At 47.1% G+C, this 25,772-nt stretch overlaps 1 protein-coding gene and 1 long non-coding RNA gene across 2 annotated transcripts in view; both read right to left on the minus strand.

The window, feature by feature from the left end:
* The window catches only part of LOC132460771 (uncharacterized), a 182,256-nt gene that overhangs the window by 135,730 nt on the left and 20,754 nt on the right, over positions 1-25,772 (minus strand). The window lies entirely within an intron of this gene.
* plcd4a (phospholipase C, delta 4a) overlaps positions 680-25,772 on the minus strand; it is a 36,803-nt gene continuing 11,710 nt past the window's right edge. The window contains exons 10-16 of the mRNA XM_060055467.1: positions 23,928-24,095; positions 12,968-13,124; positions 12,385-12,501; positions 11,578-11,756; positions 10,971-11,103; positions 3,640-3,789; positions 680-2,220 (exon numbers count right to left, since the gene is read on the minus strand). Of these exons, the coding sequence (XP_059911450.1) occupies positions 2,129-2,220; positions 3,640-3,789; positions 10,971-11,103; positions 11,578-11,756; positions 12,385-12,501; positions 12,968-13,124; positions 23,928-24,095 (996 nt within the window). The 3' untranslated portion in view covers positions 680-2,128. The remainder of the gene's footprint in view (positions 2,221-3,639; positions 3,790-10,970; positions 11,104-11,577; positions 11,757-12,384; positions 12,502-12,967; positions 13,125-23,927; positions 24,096-25,772) is intronic.

The following is a 25,772-nucleotide window of genomic DNA, read 5'->3' on the forward strand; positions in this document are numbered from 1 at the left end:
TGCGTTGGTATGAAACCCTAAATGTCTTGTGAATATCTAATAAATTGTAAATGTATTGTAAATGTCTAAATGTCTTGTAAATTTAATCTTATAATGTTTGAGTGTTGAATGTTTTTCCCTACAACAATATATATATATTTTGCACTATTATAATATATCATCAATGTATATGTTGCTGCTACTACTGACCGTTTTTTGCCCTCTTATATTTAATATTTAATTTTTAAACTAATAAATATCTTTATCTGTTGTGTGTGTGCACTTTATCTCTTTCCCCGTGGGATAGTGAGCCAAGGTGTTTAGATTCCTTTGTATGCGTTGTGTTTGTTACATATGAAGAAATTGATGATAAGCTGACTTTGTATATAAACTGTAAATTGAACGTGAATGTGTAAAGGGGTGTCAGACGATGTTTGGTTCCGCCTTGTTGGTATTTTGGTCAGCATAATTTTTTCTTCTTCTGAATACTGGTAGTTACATATATATTACAATATACCGTGCGCGCACACACACACACGCACACGCACACACACACACTGCATAAAAGAGAGGCTTCTTGAAAAGACACACACACACACACACACGCACACAAACACACACACAGCATAAAAGAGAGGCTTCTTGAAAAGACACACACACACACACACACGCACACATGAATATGAGACACAATCAATGATCACAATTTGTATTTTTTATTTCTACTACCACAATCTATAAACGATACGAATCGATACAGGCCCTTACAAAAATAGTCTGCTTCTTCTTCTTAACACAAAATGTACACAAGCAGGAAGCATTTACAAGCCGGACGCGATGACAAACACGTTATACGTTTATAAAACACGATAATTCTGAAAATAGATTACCATACGACTCATCGCATTCACATAAGAAGCTCTTATGTCGGAGCACAGATATATATCCATAAACTGTAGATATAGGCATAAATATATGCTTAGGGGTCGCTTAAAAGATACATACAGGAAACCATGCTGTTACATTTTCAACATATATCCACAATAGGCCTGTCCGTTTTTTTAATCTTTTTGCGTTTTTTATTTCTTTTACCGTGCTAATTTGAATCTGTGATCTAGCCTCCTGTTAAGTGCTACGGTCTGGTTATGGAAAAAATACTGAGCATAATTTCGAAAGTGTGATGGAAAGATGATGGTGGCACATTCTTATGATCATGTAATCGTATGACACAAAACGAAAAATACGAAATAACAAGCTAGGTAAAACGCATTTACAGCGCTCCGATAAAACTCCACAATTGTACGACACACTTTTGGTTATGAAGCAAAAACAACGACAATCTATAGTGCACGTGCCTCTTCTATTAGAACGTCCCTCGCTACTCACAATCAATGCGAATAGAAAATATTTCATAAAAGTACATTTCGATGGTTCGCACAAATTTTCTTGCTATAAGGAAATACGAACAAAAATATAAACACTCCATTATCTGCTATATCTCCAATTTGTGCCTCTAAACGATAAATAAACAAAAATAATGCATTTGGCTAAGTATGTCTTCACATCAACTCAAGCAACACTCAATACTGTTATTGTTTCTGGGGAAAATACTGTTTCTATACAGTACTGAACTACGCCTCATAACACACTCTCTACACACTTCAGAATTGTGTTATATTAATGTTAATTTGATCGTCAACATTGAAACCTATATTATTTTAACTGTTTCAATATTACAGTACAATACTGTAAAAATACTGTATTGTAAGAACACAATAACTTGGTAGCTGAGGAAAATGTTGGTTGTATTTTAACGTATAATGTATAAATAGACATAGATTAAAGTTAGGTTCTCCAATAACTATTCAATGTATGGAAAGAGAGAGAGACAGCAGAAAAGAGGAGAAGATTTTGAAACTAAACAAAAAATGTTCTGCTCTTGCCCTCCCTGTGTTCCTCACCAATGAGAAGTGTTGCCCCTGTGATTGACAGGAAACATCGATCACACACATGTGTATGTGTGTGATGTTGGATTGTATGTTTTCCTTGTGTGGCTTCATTGTGTGTCTCGAAATATGTGTTGTCTGACTGTGCCCCGCCTTCCTGAACTTTCTGGATGGATGGAGCCAACATGGCCGCCTTGAGGCGTTCATGCCAGCTCCGTCATCCTGACGTGCACGAACAGGGAGGCAGGGGGGATCCTCGTCCCGTCTCGAGACAGCAGATGAATGTGCCGGTAACCTGGGGGGAGGGAGGGAGGGAGAGGGAGGGAGTGGGAGGAAGAGAGAGGGGCAAGAGGAGGACCGAGAGGGAGGGAGAGAGGGTGGGAGGGAGGGAGGGAGGGAAAGAGAGACGGAAGGGAGGGGAGAGAGGGGGGGAGGGGGAGGGAGGGAGGGAGGGGAGAGAGGGGGAAGAGAGGGAGGGAGGGAAAGGGGAGGGAGAGTGGGACGGAGGAGAGGGGAAAGAGGAGGAAGGGAGTGAGGGGAGGGAGGGAGGGAGGGAGGGAGAGAGAGTGAGGGGAGGGAGGGAGGGAGAGAGAGTGAGGGGAGGGAGGTTGGGTGAGAGTGAGGGGAGAGAGGGAGAGGGAGAGGGGAGACAGGAGGGAGGGAGAGAGTGATGGAGGGGAGTGAGTGGAGAGAGGGAGGAGAGGGAGAGAGGGAAAAGAGGGAGGAAGAGGGAGAGAGGGAGAGAGGGAGAGAGGGAGACAGTGAATAAAAAACTTTTTTCTAAATGATGTTATGGTACGCACATTGTACGCACCCACCCCTATTGTGCCAGGTATGAGTATGATTAGCAATCACAAGCCGTTTGAAATTCGGCTTTCAGTGACATCACAGGTGGGTGTGTCCACCTAGATGTATGCTGGATAGATGAGCAGCGTTTGCTACAGTCCACTGGGTATGCTGGTAGACTGATCTATCCAGCACACGTCTAGATGGACACGAAACACTTATGTTGTTCCTAAAACACAGGAAGTGGTCGTTTTTCGAACGGCTTGTGATTGCTAATCACACTCACACCTGGGGGTTTAATAGGGGCCCTTTTAGGTACCATGTTTCATTTCTGTCATTAGGTGACTCTCTATCCAAACAGCTAGGGGCGGCAGCAGCTCAGGAGGTAGAGATCAACTTGTAACCGGAAGGTTGCTAGTTCGATCCCCGGCGAGTGTCGAGGTGTCCCTGAGCGAGACGCCTGACCCTGACTGCTCCGGACCAGCTGGCTGTCGCCCAGAGGCGTCTACTCCGCCGCTGCTGTGTGCAGGTTTGAATGAATGAGTGAATGTGTATGCGGACTGCTGTAAGTTGCTTGGATAAAAGCGTCTGCTAAACGCCTTGAATGTAAATGTAATATACGGTGTAACGTCCTGACCTTGCTGGAGGCTGCAGAAGGGCAGTGTGTCTTTATGTTTCTGTGTTTGTGTCTCCATGTGTGCGTGTGTGTCTTTATGTGTGTGCGTGTGTGTCTTTATGTGTGTCTTTATGTGTGTGCGTGTGTGCGTGTGTATGTGTGTCTTTATGTGTGTGCGTGTGTATGTGTCTTTGTGTGTGTGTGTGTGTGTATGTGTGTATGTGTCTTTGTGTGTGCGTGTGTATGCGTGTGTGTCTTTATGTGTGTGTGTGTGTGTGTGTGTGTGTGTGTGTGTGTGTGTGACGTCCTCACCTTGCTGGAGGCTGCAGAAGGGCAGTGTGTACTGGCCCACAAAGTCGTTCCTGGAGGTCTTGTCGTAGTCCTCCACTACGAAGCGGACCAGGGCCAGCTCGGGGGTGTGGATGGTGAACCGCAGAGTGTCGTACCACACCGGGTTGAAGCCTGACCGTGGGGACACACAACGTTGAACACACAACGTTGAGCGTGTAACAGAGCAGTTGGGGATTTCATGTTTTCGTTCGGGAATTTACAGAGGGGTATTCCACGAACGGAGGTTTAACAAACAGAGTTAACGCTGAACTCTAGGCTGATTGACCCTGTGCCAACTAAACCAGAGCTGTCGGTTCCACCGCACGGGTTATGCATTAGTTCAATCAACACAGGGTTGGTTAACACAGGGTTGTGCACGTCCACGGCAAACCTATAAAGCCGTGATGTATGGATCATGGAAACCCTGATCGAAATGGCCGCTTATTTCAATGAAATGGAACTCCAGGTTCTCCTGGAGAGCTATGACGAGGAGAAGGACATTATCACAAGAAAAGGGAACGCTAAAGCCTCTGCAAAGCCTGGCAGCGGGTCGCTGACCGCGTAAATGCGTTAGTTACATGTCAAAGGCATGATCCTTAATATTTGAGCCATGAATCTATTAATATCCCAGTGAAGCATTCTTAACGTTCCTACCACACAACCCCTTTCTCCTAAAAAAATATGTACCCCGATGGCTCCCAAGCAGTCAGCGGATCCAGTAAAAATGAAGTATAAAAACATAGAAACTGGTAAGCATTTAAATTTAAATAATTTAAATAAGCCCTTTTTTTTAAGCCAATCGTGAAAAGGCCGACAGCTGGCAGACTGCATCTGGCCCTCAAAATTTCTTAACTCCGGTGAAGGAGCTGGCAATGGACATAAATTCAGGGTGCCCTGGCATGGAGGGGGTACCTGGAGGTACCTCCTCAGAGAGTCAGGGGCCATGTGAGGGGACCCCACTGGTTGAATGTAGGTTTTTCAGTTTTTCTTGTATTTTGATTTTGTTTGCGTGCCACAGCGCAAATGTTCCAAATGTTTTTTTTGGTAACTGTCTAGAAAACCTAAAAATGACAATTCATCAACGTCACAGATCAAGATGGATTAGTGCTTGTAATGGAGCCACCGGCTACGATCGAACATTCTCTAGTGGATGTAAGTCCGTTAGGACTATTTTATACTTTCTGTTGTAAGCGCCTCTCGGCATAGTACTCAGCCAATATTGCTCTTTGTATGATCGGAGGCCGATGAAAATCTTGGTCCGGACGTGGATGGGTCATCTGAAAGGACTGAGATGTGCTCAGCATCTCCAAAATTATAGATAAAATTACCATTTGCAAAAAACGGAGGGCTATGAAAATAGTCTGGAGTGAACTGAGGCCGGGTCCTCGATTGGTAGTGCTGGCTATGTAAGGCTGGAGAAGGCTAAATATATTAAAGATTTGAGCGAGAATCTATATCTCTCCAGCAAAAAGTCATCCGGATATGCCAAGATGTCGAGCCGTGGTCTTATTAAAGGTCCCATGAGATGCTATTTTATGGATGCTTTAGGTACTAGTGGGCCAATAACACAGTATTCAAAGACGTTCCCGAAATTCAGCCGTGGTGCAGAGTTACAGCCACTCCGAGCCAGTCGCACATTGAGCTTCCCCCAAATGCGCTGTTTTCGTGTCTGTAGCTATAATGCAAATGAGTAGGAGCGAGGCGGGTCAAGGAGGAGAGTGGGGGTGTGGCCCTGAGCAGCTTGCAGCCAAGGTACCTGCGCTCTGTTTACAGTGGATGTATCGCAATGGCGAGGCGCATACAGCCTTTAGCCATGTTCTGTAAATATTCTAGAACACACGGGAGTCCTGGAGCTCTATATCTAAATAATATCATATTATACATAGATATCTATATCATATAATATATATTATCACGGCCAAAAGCTGTGTGAGCCGATATTATGAGTCTCAAACGACCGCGTTGGGTTCTCCGACGTTCCTGGTTCTTCCACGTCCACATCAATCTGAAGTAAACTGAACCGCGACATGGAGGAGAAAGGGATTGTTGCCGGGCAGCGCTTAGGCACCTCCGCCTCCTGCAGCGCCGAGGCGTAGGTCCCTCGGCAGCGGTCCCTCGGCAGCGGTCCCTCGGCAGCGGGAAGCGGGGCTCAAGCGGGAGACATTCGCGGCCAACAATCCCTTTCTCCTCCATGTCGTGGTTCATGTTCTTGAGGGAGTCAAAGCCAAAGTTCCTTTCCCCAAATTCATTCTCAACCATGGCTGAGATAACCCCCACTACGAGTCTCGTTGTAGAAATACCAGAGACGAGAGTCCGATGTGTTATGCGCCATAACACCAAAAGCAGAACGGTTATCCAAATAACAAGGAAGTGTACAACACTTGTGTTACAGTCCTGGAGCTCTATATCTAAATAATATCATATAATACATAGATATCTACGTATATCATATAATACATATTATCACGGCCAAAAGCTGTGTGCGCCTCCAGACGATATTATGAATCACAAACGACTTCGTCGGGTTCTCCGAGGTCTCTGGTTCTTCCAGTTCCACATCAATCTGAAGTAGACTGAACCGCGTGCTGCCTGCTGCCGGCTGCCCGCTGCCGGCTGCCCGCTGCCGGGCGGTGGTGCTTCGCGGCGGTCGTCGCAGTTCATATACTTCAAGGAGTCAAAGCCAAAGTTCCTTTCCCCCAATTCCTTCTCAACCATGGCTGAGGTAACCCCCACTACAGCCTCATTGTGGAAATACAAGAGATGTCAAAGAACCGACAGCAAAGACTTGCGTTTAATGACACACACACATGTGGCGCTCGGGTCGTGTCTCATTGGCGGGCCAAATTCTCTGGGCGGGCAAGGCAGAGAAAGGGGAGGAGCTTAGATCCTTTATGACGACATATGGGACCACATTCCAAATCAGCGCGCTTGAGCCTCCGTTTTCTACAAAGGCGAGCAGAACACCTAGTGCTCGTTTTACACCGAACGCAAGTTTTAACCACTGGGGGACCATAGGCAGGCTAGGGGAACTCAAATTTATGTTAGAAAACATCATAAAGTGAGATTTTCATGCCATGGGACCTTTAATCGCTCCCGGTGGATTGCACGAATAATTTGCGCTCCGAATCAACAGGCCTCTCATCAAAAGGGCATGCCATTGTGAACACATGAAATCTGCGGTGAACGCGGGTTTATATACCCAAAACCGGGTTATGTTCCAAACTTAACCTGCGCAAAACCTGCTCCGACCAGGTTTGATTCAGAGCATATGTTTCTATAGTAACTAACAGTGACGGACTGGGCCCTGGCATTTGCACCCACCAGCGGCCCACGGGGCGCACGCAACTCGCAGATACAACTTTTCACACACGAAAAGCCTGAGTGTACTTAAACTTAAATGCGTCAAACAACTGCACCAAAATATGGACATATCAATGCACAACCCCAATGCATAACAAATTAATAGATCTTTAGAGCCAGCCGCTCCATAATAAAAACATGTCTTACCGTCATGCAGTTAACAAAGTGCAAAGGAGCTTGCTCTTCTCTGCAACCCTGTCTATTACGTCATCCGAATCCAAGTTCATAAGGAACTATTTCTCTGTTGCCATCACTGATGACGACAGAGTATAGATTCCAACTTCCACAGTATAGCTTCCAACTTGCAACTTCCAACAACCCCAAACACGCAGACGCAGACTCGATTCGGTCTCTTCGATCTTTAAACTTTTGCAAACAAATCATCAAATCAAGAAAATACAGGTAGATTTGTTTTATTTCAAGCCATGCACATATTTTAACATCTGAATAGGAAATTTGGCTACAAAACAATGTAGATCGATGAAAAAGTTGAGGGTAACCATGCCTGTAATATAGGTAAGGGATAATGCCTGACGAGGTGTCACCTTGAAGAGCATTGTCCTGCTTATACCATGGTCACTAGGGATGTGAACAACTCAAAGTTTTCATGGTTGAATAATAAGTGGGTGGTTTGAACAAATAATTTATTATTATAGTGTGCCGACATTCACAAATGCAGCTATGGATAAAGAAATCACTTAATATCTTAAACGCAAAAAAAGAACTATCTGTTAAGTAGTTCCAGTCAAATTGTCGGTTCAGCATTCAAAACGAGAACTGGTAAATTGTGAAAAATGCATTAAACTGTAATCAGACAAACACGGTTATATGCTATAGACCCTAGCATCTGTGGTATAAGGGCTGCGACAAATTTCTAATTATAAATATGTACACTTTATGTTGAAAGTATAGACCGTCGCGATTCCCATTGAAACGAACGCAGTGATTCATTCTTAAAAACGAGAGCTGGTAAATTGTGAAAAATGAATTAAGCTGTAATCAGACAACGCGGTTATATGCTCTAGACCCCATAGTATGGTATAAAGGCTGGGACGAATTTCGAATTATAAATATGTACAATGCATAACGTTAGCTCTCTCTCTAGCTGAGCGGACTAGAATACCTCCCGTGGCCAAGTCGAAGCTAAGGTCTGTCTTATTTACTGGAGTGAAAAACGTTTCCGTTGCATAAGAACCTTACAGGAGGGTAATGATTCTTCCAGGAATTCGTCAAACCCTCAGGGGTAACCAGGAAAACAAAGTTATGGCTTGTGAAAAACTTTATATTTGGATTGTAAAACGCATGAAAATATAAATGAATGGTCTTAATTTATTTTCTTTGGCAAGCGACCATGTTATAAGTCGGATAATGCCCTTCGAGGTGTCCAACATTAGTTCCGTCCGTTAATTCTGGTTTATTTGAATGGGAAAAAAATGTAACGGTCCAAATGTTAATAATCGACTTTGACCCTCGGGAACGAATAATCGAATAATCTGATATTCGGTCCCATCCCTAATGGTCACTTGCCAAAGAAAATAAATTAAGACCATACTTTTATATTTTCATGTGTTTTACAATCCAAATATAATTTTTTTCACAAGCCATAATTTAGTTTCCCTAGTAACGCCTGAGGGTTTGACTAATACCTGGAACCATCATTACCCTCCCGTAATGCCGCGTTTCCACTGCAGGGTGCGGTACGGTTCGGTTCACAAAGGTGCGGTACGGACTGAGCCGTACTCGTATTGCCCTCGTTTTCAGTACTCCTCCGTTGGGGTACTGAAAACGAGACGAGACGCCTGAAAGGGTACCGGAAAATTCGAGCTACACGCCCCCTCCGTTGATTGGTCGACAGAACCGTCACTTCCGGGCGACGTGGGGATAAAAACAAACAAACAGTAGCCTCGAGGTATTATTCTTTACAATGAACATGTCGCGTAAAACGCTTGCTTGGGCGAACAAGGAGGTGGAGATGTTCCTCTGCATTCTTGGGGAGGAAGACGTTGTTTACGATGTTTACGCAGCTGCCGCGGCGATCGACATCCGGCCTACCATAATGGCCCGTTCAGACTACACGATTTCAGCCCGATTTTGCCCTGATTCTTTCGTCGCAGACAAATTTGCGAATCGTACACGATTTTGACAGGTCGGCGACGAGACGAGGTCTTGTAATGAGACATGCTTGCGATCTGCAATGTTTTCGTCTGCGACGTTCGAAAACCCCACGACGAAAAGTTTGGCATGTCAGAATTTTTTGGGGAATCGCATGACGTATACATTGTTGACATGAGGGAACCACGCCCCCAGTTGCGTGAGGGAAGCCCCCGAACAGCTGGAACTCACGCGCAGTGTTTCCCAACTGACTTCACTGCACTACGCTGTGTAGGAGTAACTACTGCAAAAATGAATGCGATCAATAACAAGAAGAATGCTAATAAAGAAAACTATAGAAAATAGAGCAATATTATGGATACAACTTTGGTGGAAATGTGGCAGCAACGTCCCTGCATTTTCGAGGGACCCATTGTTGACGCTTGTTGCTAGGCTACGTTGTTGCTGCGTCTACTTTGTATAGTTCATGTCACGCGCAACGCAACTACTGTGAGGAAGTGCCGCATTGAGCAGATATAAAAACTACTGGAACCTTTATGACAAAAATGTAAAAAGCATTTATGTTAGTTCTAAATCCTAGATTTTCAAAATATCTTGCAAACGTGAATGATACGAAGTAGAGAGCATCGCACCCTCGAATCTTGCAGTGTGGAATGTGAGGAATGTCTGAGAATCGTGTAGTCTGAACCGGCCAATAAGGGTACTGTCGGCGGTGGAAACGCGACCTCGGAATTGAGCTGGGCTATACCGCCCCCTCCCTCCCGGACTGAGGCGAACCGAACCATACCGCACCCTGCAGTGGAAACGCGGCATAAGGTTCTTATGCAACGGGAACGTTGTTCACTCCTCCAGTAAATAGGACAGACCTTAGATATGACTTGGCAACATGAGGTATTCTAGTCCGCTCAGCTATGAGCCAGGGGGCTAATGCTATGCATTGTACATATTTTTAATTTGTCCCAGCCTTTATAACCCAGATACTCTAGGGTCTATAACATTTAAACTTGTTGTCTGATTACAGTTTAATTTGTTTTTCACAATTTACCAGCTCTCGTTTTGAAGACCGAATCACCGCGCCATTCGTTTCAATGGGAATCGCGAAGGTCTATACTTTCAACATAAAGTGTACTGATAATTCGAAATTCGTCCCAGCCTTTACACCACAGATACTATAGGGTCTATGGCAAATAACCGCGTTTTCTGATTACAGTTTAATGCATTTTCAACAATTTAACAGGTCTCATTTTGAAGACTGAACAGACAATTTGACTGGAACTACTTAGTAGGTGTCCATATATCAGGGATTAATGGACACCCTGCCGCCAATCAGAATCGAGTATTCCCCCAGACCATGGTATAAAGACCATATCGCTGGTATATACAGATATTTTTCTCATGGAAAACAGTGGTGAGGGACTTGTGAGGGAGAAATGTGGCTGTCGGATGGCCATAGAAAATGATTGACACATGAACAGCATGCCGCTCTCTGATGGCCAGCTGGCGCAAGCGGCCCACGAGAGCCCAGGGCCCCTCTGGCATTTGCCAGATTTCCAGAGGGGCCGTCCGTCACTGTGCACAGCAGATGCGTTTGTAATTTTACGTTTCAATTTGTAACCGCGGCAACGTTGAAGACACTTAATGTGTATTCAAGACATTTAAAATGATATCACTGTCACATTTTTAAATCCTACCATCTGAAAGCCTAAACTTAATCGTTGAAATTAAAAATGTAAACGATTTATTTTATATTATAATACGTATTTTTTTTGAAAAAATGTCTTTGTTGTATTTTTACATTTTCAAACTGTCAAATGATTCCAGGACGGGGAGCTTTACTGTACCGTTGTTCTCGATGTAGCGGGTCTCCTGCTTGCCCTGGTCCAGTGGGACCCCGTGGATCTCCACTCTCACCAGGGGGTCCACGATGGACCCCTCCTTGATGTTCACCTTGGGCAGCTGCTGCCCGCTGATCACCTGGATAACCGATGAATAATCCAATAAATAAACACGACCCATAAACAATCCGATAAATAAATACAACCCATAGGCTAAATAATCTGATAAATAAACACAACCCATTAACAATCCGATAAATAAACACAACCCATAAATAATGCAATAAATAAACACAGCTGATAATTATCCGGAAAAAAATAAATAATAAAACGCAACATTGCTACGTCGTAAAACACAATACGTTTAGCGAATATTTGAAGGACATTGATGTATTAAAGGACTTTTATTGATTTATGTTTCGTTATAATGTATTTATAATATACTATAATAATATAATAACTCAATAATACCAAAATTATACCACATAATAAATGCTTTACTTTACATATATGTAATTTTACATGCATAACTTGAATAAATGTACTTAGAACTAAGGTTCTGCTTTCTGAAGACTTTAAGGTTTGGGTAATTTTTTGTGTGTCTCTCCAGTACCTGGATGTGCAGCACCTGGGGCAGGTAGGAGTCCCGGTTCTGGGGGGCCTCGGGGTTGAAGCCCCCCCCAGGCTGCCTCATGAAGCTGGGCTTGAGGATGTACCCGCAGCCCCCGTTCTGCCGGAACAGGCCGTCGTTGAGGTCCATGGCCTCGCCCGCCGTCTGGAAGTTCAGCGCCACTGGGGGACGGGAAGGGGAGGGGGTTTTGGGATGTTGGCGGAATTTAGAATGTATAATTACACAAAAAGTGTTAAGTATTTGTTTTATAATTATAATTCAGAAATATTAATGTTTTCTTAAAAATATTATTTTTTAACAATTATTTTTAACCCATTAGGAAGAGCGTTTCCATGATCTCACTTCCTGTCTGATATCCCCACCTTAATTGGCTTTTCCCCCACACGCCTCACCTCTTTTGTCAAAATACTGAGCGAGTCTGTCGACGGAGAGCATTGGAAAAATCTGAATTTTGTGCTTTTCTTTAATCACAAATTAATTGTCCGGATGACCGAAAGGAAAGTGGTGACCGATCCAAAGTCATTCTAAGTTACAATTAGGGCATTTAGCAGACACTTTTATCCAAAGCAACTTACAACCGTTCATTCTCCCATTCATACACACATTCACCCATTCACAGCGACGGCGGAGTCGATCCCTCAGGGCGACAGCTAGCTGGTCAGGAGCAGTCAGGGTGAGGCGTCTCGCTCAGGGACACCTCCACACTCTGGGAGCTGGGAATCAAACTAGCAACCTTCAGGTTACCAGCCAACCCGCTCTACCTCCTTAGCGAAGCCCACCCATACTAACCTATCTGGCATCCTGCGTTCCACATCTCCTGGGGGCTGAAGTTGGAGGAGTCAGTCCGGAAGCCGCTGGGGTAAACGCGGCTCAGCTGCCGAGAGTTGTGAAGCACGAACTCCCCGCCTGTGGAGAGAGGTCCGCAGGAAGTGGTCCCACGCTATCTAAAAGCCCTCTCCCTTTGTCTCTCCATCGCTCCCCTCTGCCCCCAAAAACTCTGGACTTTCATTTTATTTTTAAACTATGAACTGTTTGGTTTTGCTTTGCCTTTTGCCCTTTTTAGAATGCATCATGTTTTCAAACTCGTTTGAATAAATCGTGATTTCAATATTGACCGAAATAATCGTGCTAATGATTTTTTTCCACCATCAATACTGCGACAACGAACCTTACCGGCGTCCCTCAGGTGCTTGCAGTAAACTGTAACTGCAAACTGTAACTGTAAACTGTAACTGTAAACGGTAACCGTAAACTGTCTCTGTAAATGTAAACTGTTACAGTTACTGTTGCCTTACCGGCGTCTCTAAGGTGCTTGCTGTAAACTGTCTCTGTAAACTGTAACTGTAAACTGTTAAAGTTACTGTTGCCTTACCGGCGTCTCTGAGTTGCTTGCGGGCCTTGGACTCTGTGAAGGAGGACACCTCGTAGAACTTCTGGTGCAGGCGGCTGTGCTTGAAGCCGCTGAAGTGGACGCTCTTGCAGTAGACCACGCAGTCAGACAGCTCCTTGGAAAGATGCTGCTTGGACTTCTGCATAGAGACACCCCCCCGGTGGGGGACAGGACATGCAGTGAGTGGCTGGCCTTTTGACATTAGACGGAATAAGGCCGATATATGCTCTGTTTTAGACGTAACGCGTAAGCACGTAAGATACATAACCCCCCCTTGCGCGGTAAAATATCCCCCCTTACGTTCTTAAGTGCGTCGCCCAAAATTCCTGACTATGCGACTAAAACACTACGGCCCTACGCAGCTCGCAAAGACTGTGATTGGCCAGCTAACCACATCCTTTCAGGAGTCTCACATTTCCGGTTTTACAGCAACCTTAACATCGTTCAGAGTGTGGAAAAAGACCGCTAACCTAAACTTAGCTACTGCTACTCTCGTCGAAAATACTGGAAGTGCATAAATATAAACAAGCCAGCGATTTCCACTTCCACTCCCACAGATTCGTTCGTTGCTCCCCCTACTGTTCTGGCGGAGAATCCCCTTGCAACACGCGCAATCCTTAAGGAACCTTAAAGGAACCGTAAATCAAAAGTCTAAAACAAGTCCCTTGTGTAAATTACGTGCTTACGTCTCTGCGTCTAAAACGACCCTAAATCGGCCTTACATGTTGAAACGAGTTTCACAAAAGGTCGGGGGTGAGTCTTTGTCCGGACCGTTGCAAATGAGAAGAGCAAAAAATGGTAAACAGACTGCATTTATACAGCTCGTTTCTAACCAGTGGCCACTCAAAGCACTTTACAATATTGCCTAACATTCACCCATTCATGCACCCATTCTGTGGCAACCCGCCACATGCCAGGGACAGGGAGCGTTCTCCAGCTGATCCTCATCAGCTGGATGGGAAACACCCGGCGAGAGGAACGCGTGGAGGGGTTAAAGCAGAGTCGAGGACTCACTGCAGGGAGGCGACCCACCGACAACGGAGAAGGAGACGCACAACCCCACGACGGCTACGAGGCTCACGGAGACCCTAGCCTAGGGACTCTTATGCTTCAACCTTCTACCCAGTTGTTAATAAACGCCATAACCGGCTTTAAACTCGCCTAGAACGTGCCTACTTTCCGTGTCAACCAGTCTTCCAGCCAACCGGGTTGCCACAATTCACACACCAACGGCGGAGTCGACCCCTCAGGGCGACAGCCAGCTCGTCAGGAGCAGTCAGGGTGGAGTGCCTCACCCTACATGCCCACTTCCTCCGTCAGTCAACGGACGTGGGAAGGCGTGGCTGACTGATGGGGGAGTAGTCTTTGCAGATGCATCCGTCAGCCAATCAAATCGCTTCGCCGGGTTCTTCCCGCTACTTCCTGCTTGTTGCGATGCAAGATGACCCGCTTTCCCGCTTTCCAGTATCGTCAGAGCCCGAGTCGCGTCACAGTGCTTAAATTTGCATACGCGATCTGATTGGATGACGGATCCGTCGCTGCCGAAAAAGTTGAAAATTTTTCAACTTCTTGACTGAGCCGAAGGCTCCAACGGAACGGACGGATCCACAATCCACGGACGGATCCACGGACGGAGGTAGTGGGCACGAGGCATTACGCCCCGTGCCCACTACCTCCGTCCGTTGACTGATCCCCTTTGACTTTGAATGAGGACGAACGTGCAATGCATTGTGGATCCGTCCGTTCCGTTGGAGCCTTCGGCGCCGCCAGAAAGTTGAAAAATTTTCAACTTTTTCGGCAGCGACGGATCCGTCATCCAATCAGATCCTCATCCTCATCCTCATCCTCATCCGCTTATCCGGGGTCGGGTCGCGGGGGGAGCAGCTCAAGCAGGGGGCCCCAGACTTCCCTTTCCCTGGCCACATTGACCAGCTCTGACGGGGGGATCCCGAGGCGTTCCCAGGCCAGTGTTGAGATATAATCTCTCCACCTAGTCCTGGGTCTTCCCCGAGGTCTCCTCCCCACTGGACGTGCCTGAAACACCTCCCAAAGAAGGAGCCCAGTGGGCATCCTTACCAGATGCCCGAACCACCTCAGCTGACTCCTTTCTAAGTAAAGGAGCAGCGGCTCTAATCCGAGTTCCTCACGGATGGCTGAGCTTCTCACCCTATCCCTAAGGGAGACGCCAGCCACCCTTCTGAGAAAACTCATCTCGGCCGCTTGTACCCGCGATCTCGTCCTTTCGGTAATCACCCAGCCCTCATGACCATAGGTGAGGATAGGAACGAAGATCGACCGGTAGATCGAGAGCTTTGCCTTGCGGCTCAGCTCTCTTTTCGTTACAACGGTGCGGTAAAGCGAACGCAATACCGCCCCCGCTGCTCCGATTCTCCGGCCAATCTCACACTCCATAGTACCCTCACTCGCGAACAAGACCCTGAGGTACTTGAACTCCTTCACTTGGGCTAAGGACTCATTTCCTACCCGGAGTAAGCAATCCACCGGTTTCCTGCTAAGAGTCATGGCCTCAGATTTAGCGGTGCTGATCCTCATCCCAGCCGATTCACACTCGGCCGCCAGCCGATCCAGTGAGTGCTGAAGGTCACAGGCCGATGATCCAATGAGGACCACATCATCTGCAAAAAGCAGTGACGAGATCCTCAGACCACCGAACTGCAACCCCTCCCCACCACGACTACGCCTCGATATCCTGTCCATGTATATCACAAACAGGATTGGTGACAAGGCACAGCCCTGGCGGAGACCAGCACCCACTGAGAACGAAACTGACTGGCTGCCGAGAACACGAACACAGCTCTCGCTTTGGGAGTACAAAGATTGGATGGCCCTGAGGATAGACCCCCTTACCCCATACTCCCGCAGCACCTCCCACAGTTTCTCCCGGGGGACCCGGTCATACGCCTTCTCCAGATCCACAAAACACATGTAGACCGGATGGGCATACTCCCAGGCCCCCTCCAGGATCCTTGCGAGAGTGAAGAGCTGGTCCGTAGTTCCACGTCTGGGGCGAAAACCGCATTGTTCCTCTTCAATCTGAGGTTCGACGATCGGCCGAACCCTCCTTTCCAGCACCTTGGAGTAGACTTTACCAGGGAGGCTGAGAAGTGTGATACCCCGGTAATTGGCACACACTCTCTGGTCCCCCTTTTTGAACAGGGGAACCACCACCCCGGTTTGCCACTCCTTTGGCACTGTACCCGACTCCCACGCGATGTTGAATAGGCGTGTCAACCATGACAGCCCCTCAACACCCAGAGCCTTTAGCATTTCTGGCTGGATCTCATCAATCCCTGGGGCTTTGCCACTGCGGAGAAGTTTGACTACCTCAGTGACCTCCACCAGGGAAATTGACGACGAAACACCATCAACCTCGAGCTCTGCCTCCAACATAGAGGGCGTGTTATTCGGATTCAGGAGTTCCTCAAAGTGTTCCTTCCAACGTCCGACGACCTCCTCAGTTGAGGTCAACAGAGTCCCATCCTTACTGTACACAGCTTGGATGGTTCCCCGTTTCCCCCTCCTGAGGTGCCGGATAGTCTTCCAGAAACACTTTGGTGCCGACCGAAAGTCCTTCTCCATGGCCTCTCCGAACTTCTCCCACACCCGCTGCTTCCGACACGGCAGCCGCTGCAGCCCTTCGAGCCTGTCGGTACCCTGCAACCGAGTCAGGAGTCCTCCAGGATATCATATCCCGGAAGGCCTCCTTCTTCAGTCGGACGGCTTCCCTGACCACCGTAGTCCACCACGGTGTCCGAGGGTTACCGCCCCTTGAGGAGCCTAAAACCCTGAGGCCACAGCTAGCCACCGCAGCTTCAGCAATGGAGGCTTTGAACACCGCCCACTCCGGCTCAATGCCCCCAACCTCCACAGGAATGCCAGAAAAGCTCCGCCGGAGGTGTGAGTTGAAGATACCTAGGACGGGGGCCTCCTCCAGACGTTCCCAGTTCACCCGCACTACTCGTTTGGGCTTACCAGGTCTATCCGGAAATTTCCCCCATTCCCTGATCTAACTCACAACCAGATGGTGGTCGGTTGACAGTTCCGCCCCTCTCTTTACCCGAGTGTCCAAAACATGCGGCCTCAGATCAGATGACACGATCACGAAATCGATCATCGATCTTCGGCCTAGGGTACTCTGGTACCAGGTACACTTATGAGCACCCTTATGTTCGAACATGGTGTTTGTTATGGATAATCCATGACTAGCACAGAAGTCCAATAACAAACGACCGCTCGGGTTTAGATCAGGGAGGCCGTTCCTCCCCACCACGCCTCTCCAGGTGTCTCCATCGTTGCCCACGTGGGCGTTGAAGTCTCCCAGCAGAACTACGGAGTCCCCTACTGGAGCCCCATACAGGACTCCATTCAGGGTCTCCAAGAAGGCCGAGTACTCTGAGCTGCTGTTTGGTGCATACGCACAAACAACAGTCAGAGTTTTCCCCCCTACCACCCTTAGGCGCAGGGAGGCGACCCTCTCGTCTACCGGGGTAAACTCCAACACCGCGGCGCTCAGCCGGGGATTTATGAGTATCCCCACACCCGCCCGGCGCCTCACGCCCTTGGCAACTCCGGAGAAGAATAGAGTCCAACCCTTATCCAGGAATACGGTACCAGAGCTGAGACTGTGCGTGGAGGTAAGCCCCACCAGATCTAACTGATAGCGCTCCACCTCCCTCACAAGCTCCGGTTCCTTTCCCCACAGCGAGGTGACGTTCCACGTCCCCAGAGCCAGCTTCTGCCGCCCGGGTCTGGTCCGTCGAGACCCCTGACCTTCGCTGCCACCCATGTGGCTGCGCACCCGACCCCAACGGGTCTTCCCACAGGTGGTGGGCCCATGGGATGAAGAGAGGGGGGGTGCCACGTAGTTTGTTCGGGCTGTGCCCGACCGGGCTCCGTGGCAAACCCGGCCACCAGGCGCTCGCCATCGAGCCCTCCGTCTGGGCCTGGCTCCAGACGGGGGCCCCGGGCTTCCTCCGGGCCGGGTCACATCTCCTATTTTTTCGTTATTCATTGGAGTTTTATGAATCAATCCAATCCAATCCAATCAGATCGCGTATGCAAATTTAAGCACTGTGACGCGACCCGGGCTCTGACGATACTGGAAAGCGGGAAAGCGGGTCATCTTGCCTCGCAACAAGCAGGAAGTAGCGGGAAGAACCTGGCGAAGCGATTTGATTGGCTGACGGTTGCCTCTGCAAAGACTACTCCCCCATCGCCCCGTGCCCACTACCTCCGTCCGTTGACTGATCCCCATTGACTTTGAATGGGGACGAACGCGCAATGCATTGTGGATCCGTCCGTTCCGCTCAGTCACGAAGTTGAAAAATGTTCAACTTTTTCGGCAGTGACGGATCCGTCATCCAATCAGATCACGTATGCAAATTTAAGCACTGTGACGCGACTCGGGCTCTGACGATACTGGAAAGTGGGAAAGACTACTCCCCCATCAGTCAGCCACGCCTTCCCACGTCCGTTGACTGACGGAGGTAGTGGGCATGTAGGGTAACTAAATCCACCAGGAAGGGAATGTTAACGAGGGACAGGTGAGGACAATTAAGGTGAGCGAGGACGGTCAGCGCAGGGGGCGAGATGTGACACGCCTGGCATCGGGGACCTCCTGCGTTGACGGCGGAGTCACCTCTGCATGGGTGATCACCAGGGTGCACCGCCAGACTCGAGCCAAAGACAACCCCCCCACCCCCCCGGGTGCTGGTGTAAGCTACACCAGGACACCCGGCTGCCAAAGAGCGGCCATAGTGCTATAAATTACAGTGTGTTTGTGGAGTGGAGTAAAGAGAGAGAGAGAGAGAGAGAGAGAGAGAGAGAGAGAGAGAGAGAGAGAGAGAGAGAGAGAGAGAGAGAGAGAGAGAGAGAGAGAGAGTGAGAGAGAACATACAGAGAGAGAGAGAGGGAGAGAGAGAGAGAGAGAGAGAGAGAGAGGGAGAGAGAGAGAGAGAGAGAGAGAGACACACAGAACATACAGAGAGAGAGAGAGAGTGAGAGAGAGAGAGAGAGAGAGAGAGAGAGAGAGAGAGAGAGAGAGAGAGAGAGAGAGAGAGAGAGAGAGAGAGAGAGAGAGAGAGAGAGAGAGAAAGAGTCTCGTCTCGTTAGCCTTGTGCTGAACCAGATGATGAGTTAATGAAGTGTTGTTGAAACAAGAGTAGCCTAATCTGTAAAGAGATAATGGTAACTGTAATAATGCTTTGTTTTCTTTAACTTGTCTATTTTCTTTTATTATTTCATTTTATTGTATGTGAAGCGCTTTGAGTCTGCCTTGTGTATGACGACGGAATACAAGCTGAAACGACAATTCTATCATTCTTATTGCATGTTGTACTCAGTTATAGTACTTAGTCTTGTCAGGGCTCTCAAGTTTTGAACTGAGTTCAGAGTGAGATTTTGTCGGCGGGGGGGGGAATGCATACAAATGTGTCCACAGACATGGTGACTAATGTATGATAGTAAGCATTATTGGCCATGAATACTAATATTCAGAAACAACACTGCCTCAAAAATCTATTGGCTTAAGCAACACCAGTAATGGCATATACTTTTCCCTGAACTTTTAAACGTTGCAAACGTGCAAAAACATATTATATATTTATGTGGAATTCAGTCCAATGCTTAAAATATATCTGTGGCATTCAGTAGGCCAATGCTGTGGTAAAGTGTGCAAAGTATGATCAAGTGTTTCTTTCTGTTCAATAGATAGAACTTTATCAATCCCCTGTAGGAGAAATTTGTTAATGTTTGTCCCTATAAAACAATAATGGTAAAAAAATTAATACAAAACATGACGGCAACTAAGTAAGTCAAACCGTCCAATCTGAAGGCTCTACTTAACCACTCCCCCTACTCACTTCCACCAATGCAAAGCGAACAGAACAGCCTAACTAGTTTGTGAACGACCCAGAGAAACGCAACTCAAATTCAATGTGAACATGTATGAGGCTTTAATAAAATCCCGGACGATTTTGAAATTGTGTCTCAAAAAGAGGGCATGTCCGGGCAAAAGTGGACGTCTGGTTACCCTACGTACGGGAAACCCTTTTGATTCCTACCTGTTCCACTGTTAAATAGCAGCCCAAATTGGTGGGCGCTATTCTTGTAATTTCTCTTTGTGAGACATACGAAGTGTGGCGTGTCAGCGTGTGCATGGGTTGAATTGCGTGTGTCTCACGCCGAATGCATGAGACTTGAGAGCCCTGTCTTGTAGCATCGTATCCTAGCTATCTGTGTTGTATGCAGGGAATGGTTTAACCTAGTGATAGCTAGTGCTTGGCACTTGGGTCTATGAACATCCTTACTGTACCGACAGCATTATATTGTTGTTTCTCTTTCTTCTGACAAACATTGTAAGTCTCTTAGGATAAAAGCGTCTGATAAACGCCCTGAATGTAAATGTAATGTAATATCGTGCAAGTCGTAACCAGTTGTCGGCCATCTTGGATGTCCCTATAAACCCGCCAACTGCAAACTGCCAACCGACCCTAAACTTTTCCTTCCTCCCCTTCTGATCCCGTCGCTGGCCCCACCCCCCAAGACCCACTGGTCAGCGGGGTGACCCACTGGTCAGCGGAGTGACCCACTGGTCAGCGGGGTGACCCACTGGTCAGCGGGGTGACCCACTGGTCGATGACCCACTGGTCAGTGCTCCCAGTTTGGTGTTTCCAGCGTCTCGGATGCTCATGAATAAACATGGGCGCACACGGCTGATGACAGATTCGTTGACACGGCAATCTCACCGTCTGTCCAGAGACATTCCGTGCGTCTTTCCATCCGACCCCCTTGTGCTGAAACACAAGCTAACGACACGAGGCGGTGAGGGGACTCCTTTATGCGTCGCACCGGCGGAATATGTTCAGCAGTGAGCTCATACAGAGAGAGAGAGAGAGAGAGAGAGAGAGAGAGAGAGAGAGAGAGAGAGAGAGAGAGAGAGAGAGACACACACAGAACATACAGAGAGAGAGAGAGAGAGAGAGAGAGAGAGAGAGAGAGAGAGAGAGAGGAGAGAGAGAGAGAGAGAGAGAGAAAGAGTCTCGTCTCGTTTGTGGTAATACATACACTAAACTCTGGGCCACCTCCCTCCAGCTAGGTGCCAGGCCCCTGGCAATTAGAGGTGCTATAGGGTTTAGTGAGAGGGCTGAGACCGTGGTTAATTAATGCCCTCAGAGGTGTTTCATTTCAGGTGGATGTTACCGCCATCGTCTGCACTCTGCACCTTGTTCTTTCCGACGCAAGACATGCTTGGATTCTCTGTGTTTCTTCCCTATTGCATTTATACTGCGCTTTTCTAACCAGTGGCCACTCAAAGCGCTTTACAATATTGCCAAACATTCACCCATTCATACACACGTTCACACACCGACAGCAACGTCGACGCCTCAGGGCGCCAGCCAGGTTTCAGGGAGCAGCCATGGGTGAAGAGTCTCGCTCAGGGACACTCAGCTAGGAGGAACCGGGGATCCAACTAGCAACCTTCAGGTTACAAGCCAAACCGCTCTACCTCCTGTGCTAAACCGACCTCCTACTTAGCCCCTAAAGAGTGTCCTTGAACCTCAGTCACCCCTTATGTAATATACATGGGTTCGGAGGCTGCGACCCAGACCAGGCACCGGGTGTTGGATGAGCTGATCCCCTTACGGCCCATGGACCCTGTGGAAACCTCATGGAGAACTGGAGAGGTACTGAGGCCCTGGTTGAACAGACGAGAGGCGAGAGGCCGATAAAGACGGACGGAACGGACTGAACGGAAAGAACAGATGAGAGCAGGGTCAGAGTCCGATAAAGACAGAGGAGAGTCCGATAAAGACAGAGGAGAGTCCGATAAAGACAGGCAGAACGGACTGATGGAAAAACAGTCGAGAGCAGTGTCAGAGTCCGATAAAGACAGAGGAGAGTCCTATAAAGACAGAGGAGAGTCTGATAAAGACAGAGGAGGTTCCGATAAAGACAGGCCAGAGTCCGATAAAGTCAGACAGAACGGACTGAATGGAAAGAACAGTTGAAAGCAGGGCGAGAGTCCGATAAAGCCAGACTTTCGAAATGTAGTGCATCTATAGATAACGTCTTAAAATCCAAGCACTGAAAAAAAAGCAAACCTTTCAGTGAGTCAGAATGGGTTTGACAGATGAGCTACACATCACCAGATCACTACGCCTGTTCGAGCGCCGTGGAGGCAACGCAAGATTACGTCTGTAGAGAAGTAGTGGAATTTTCCATTCAAGACGAGACAAAAGGGCAGAGGGAGCAGAACGAACACAATGCATAGGGCACGGCCAGGAGGACCACTATGGAGGGCTTTTGTTCAACGGTAGACCGCTCCGTGTAACCTGCGTGACATGGGAGCATACAGGAAGGCTAGGATCCAAAGGAAAAATATTTCATTTGAAATTTATTTATTTTTAGAAATGTTTAGGGCTGTCAAGCGATTAAAATATTTAATCACGATTAATCGCATTAATGCCATAGTTAACTCACGATTAATCGTAATTTTTTTTCTATGCTTAATATCCCTTGAATTCTTTGTCCCATACATTTTTCTCATTTTAATGCTCTTATCAACATGGAGAAGTGCATCGGCTTGCCTTGTGCAAATGTTTTTTTATTGATAACAACATTGGCATATACTGATCCAAACAGGACGGTACAAAAAAATAGCCTATAATGCAATTAAACGATGAACATACAAAGACATGCCAAATTAACGTCGTTAAAATTGGTTTGCGTTCACACCGTTAATAACGCGTTTAACTGACAGCTCTAGAAATTTTGTTTTTATAAGCTAAATAAAATCTCACTTTTCGATGCAATCTGTTGATAAAAAATGATTAGCGGAAGAAATTAATAATCATAAGTGAAAATGCTGTAGAAAGTGCAGCGATATCTGTGAGCAAATGGAGCACAATTAGATTTATTAGATTTTTGATTTTCAGAAACAACTCAAGCTGAAACAACCACGATTGAAATAACCTGGCACAAGATGCAATTCTTTAGAGAGTGCAGCGATATCAGTGACAGAATAGGCCTGTAGCAATTTTTTATTGTTGTTAAAAATTGTTCTCCAAATAAAATCGCACATTTACGATGCAGACTGTTGATAATTTTCATATTTAAAAATATATAAAAAATACATAAATAAATGACTTCAACCACGATTGAAATGACTCGGGCTTAGAAAGGCGTGGAAAGTGCAGCGATATCAGTGAGAGAAGACGCCACATCACCCTCTCCTGTTCCTTCCCTCTTTGGCGCTAGGTTGAGTTGAAGCCAAACCAACACACCGCCCGCGTCGTCAGACTTGTGAATCGGAGGCAATTGACGATAAACGAGGTCACTGGCGTCCGTTCTCGCTGGAGACTTTTAATTACGCATTTCAATTCTGGCCATTGGTTTAACTCTGAACCACACAGCTGCGTACAACTGATGCTGTTCTCAAACCACCTCAACTTTCAGAGCCAGGAACCAAAAAATATGTTTAATAAGATGACTCTAATCAAAAAGGAGTGCATTCATTTCAATTATGTGCTGAGAAGCGACAGCACATCAACATTTTTAATGGTGGAGGGAGAGAGAGAGAGAGAGAGAGAGAGAGAGAGAGAGAGAGAGAGAGAGAGAGAGAGAGAGAGAGAGAGAGAGAGTCCAAAAATCGTAATAAGCCTGACGCTCAGACAAATAAACGAAAATGAACAACCAAATGTATCTCTAATGCACTTCCTGTGATGGAGCTGATGCATATCCAGCAGGAAATCGATCAACAGCAGCGTGATAGATAATTTCAAAACCAAAAGACTTTGACCTGCATATGAACATCGGCCATGCAATTGTATATGATATATGTTTGATGCTTGTCGAGCACGTGCTAACCTCCCTTGACGTTTACGTTTCAATACCAGTATCGGCACGGATCGAGATCGACTACCTTGGTCTTTCGGCGGAACGTCTCGCGGTGGGAGTGCTCGTCGTCGATCTCTGCTGCCTCGTCCTCGTCGCTGACCTCGCCGGTGAGGGGGTCCTCAGTGAGACCTCCGACCCTCTCCTCCAGACCCCCGATCTTCTTGGCCTTCAGCAGAATCTTCCCCTTCAGCTCCTGGTCAAAGAGAAACGGAAAAAAACGTCAATGACGATCCGTTTCCGAATTGTAGGTAATTCCATGTTTCCATATTTTTGCAAAACACTTGAAAACGAAAGTGCATTATTTTTGAAGAATTTGGACGGAATAGACTTATATTAACGTACAGTGGTCTTTTATTTTATTGTTTGTATTTTGTCGGGTTGTTTTGTCTCATGTCTTTTTATATGTTGTGTTTGCATCTTCCCCAGTGCTGTAAAGCACTGAACTTATCTGAACTGAACTGAAATAAAGTTCAAATCAAGAGAGGGTCTTTGTGAGTCTTTGCAGCTATCAGCAACACGTTGGGGCCCTCAGATATGAATCAACACACTTTAAATTCGGCATTTGTTACTGCGGGTTAAATGGGTTCGGCCTACACCTCTGTTTTTCTGAGCCTTTGTGGTAAGCAAGTACTGTTAACAATACATTTGACAGGGCCTACATTGACATAATTACGTTAAATGGACTTCAACTAGGGATGGAGAGAGAGAGAGAGAGAGAGAGAGAGAGAGAGAGAGAGAGAGAGAGAGAGAGAGAGAGAGAAAGACAGACAGACAGAGAGGGAGAGGGAGAGAGAGAGGGAGGGATGGGGGAGAGAGAGAGATAGAGAGAGAGAGAGAGAGAGAGAGAGAGAGAGAGAGAGAGAGAGAGAGAGAGAGAGACAGAGACAGAGTGAGAGAGGGAGACGGAGAGAGAGAGAGAGGGAGGGATGGGGAGAGAGATACAGAGACAGAAAGAGAGAGAGAGAGAGAGACAGAGACAGAGACAGAGACAGAGACAGAGACAGAGAGAGAGAGGGATTGAGAGAGCCCTGCCCCCCATAAGTTATCCTAACGGTCATCTAAACCTAATAGGTCTTAACGAACCCAATCAAGATAATAAAGTGAGCGCGGTGTAATCGGGCTGTTCATATTCCTTGGCGTCTGCGTCGGTGAGGCGATAGTGGCTCCATTAATAATTCAGCGCGGCCGTGCCTCCGCATGTCGGGGCCGATCAGATGACCAAAGGGGGGAGGGGGGAGTTAGGGTGCTGGAGGGTGTTAGGGTGCTGGAGGGTGCTAGTGTGCTGGAGGGAGGCGGTGTCGTAGCAGCAACCGTCCCACAGGGAGAAAGTGAGTCTGTTCTCTGGGTCACGACACAGGGAGAGAGGGAGGGAGGGAGAGAGCAGAGGGAGAGAGAGGGAGCGAGAGAGAGAGCGAGAGAGAGCTGCTCCCTGCTGACTAGGGTGGACCGGGTTGTGGCTTAGCCGCAGATGCTGCGTTGAGTTACTCACCAGCTTCCGCAAAAGACTCAAGACTCACCTGTTCAGAGTTCACCTAGACTCTGTATAGCCTCCCCCTCCCACCCTTCTACTTATTGGTATGTTTGTACGTCCTGGAACTTAATGTACGCATTGTATGTCATACTTATTAATCCTGGTTGTGTAATATCTTATCCTAGCTATCTCTGTTGTATACTGGGAATGGGTTAACCTAGTGATTGTGAGTGCTTGGCACTCACAATACTATGAGCATCCATACTGTACCAACAAAGATATATTGCTTGGATCGAACTAGCAACCTTCAGGGAGCAGTCAGGAGGAGGTGCCTTGCTCAGGGACACCTCAACACTAAGCTAGGAGGAGCCGGGGATCGAACTAGCAGCCTTCCATCTT

The sequence above is a fragment of the Gadus macrocephalus genome, chromosome 7 (assembly GCF_031168955.1).
Source record: "Gadus macrocephalus chromosome 7, ASM3116895v1".
In the NCBI taxonomy this organism is placed as follows: domain Eukaryota; kingdom Metazoa; phylum Chordata; class Actinopteri; order Gadiformes; family Gadidae; genus Gadus; species Gadus macrocephalus.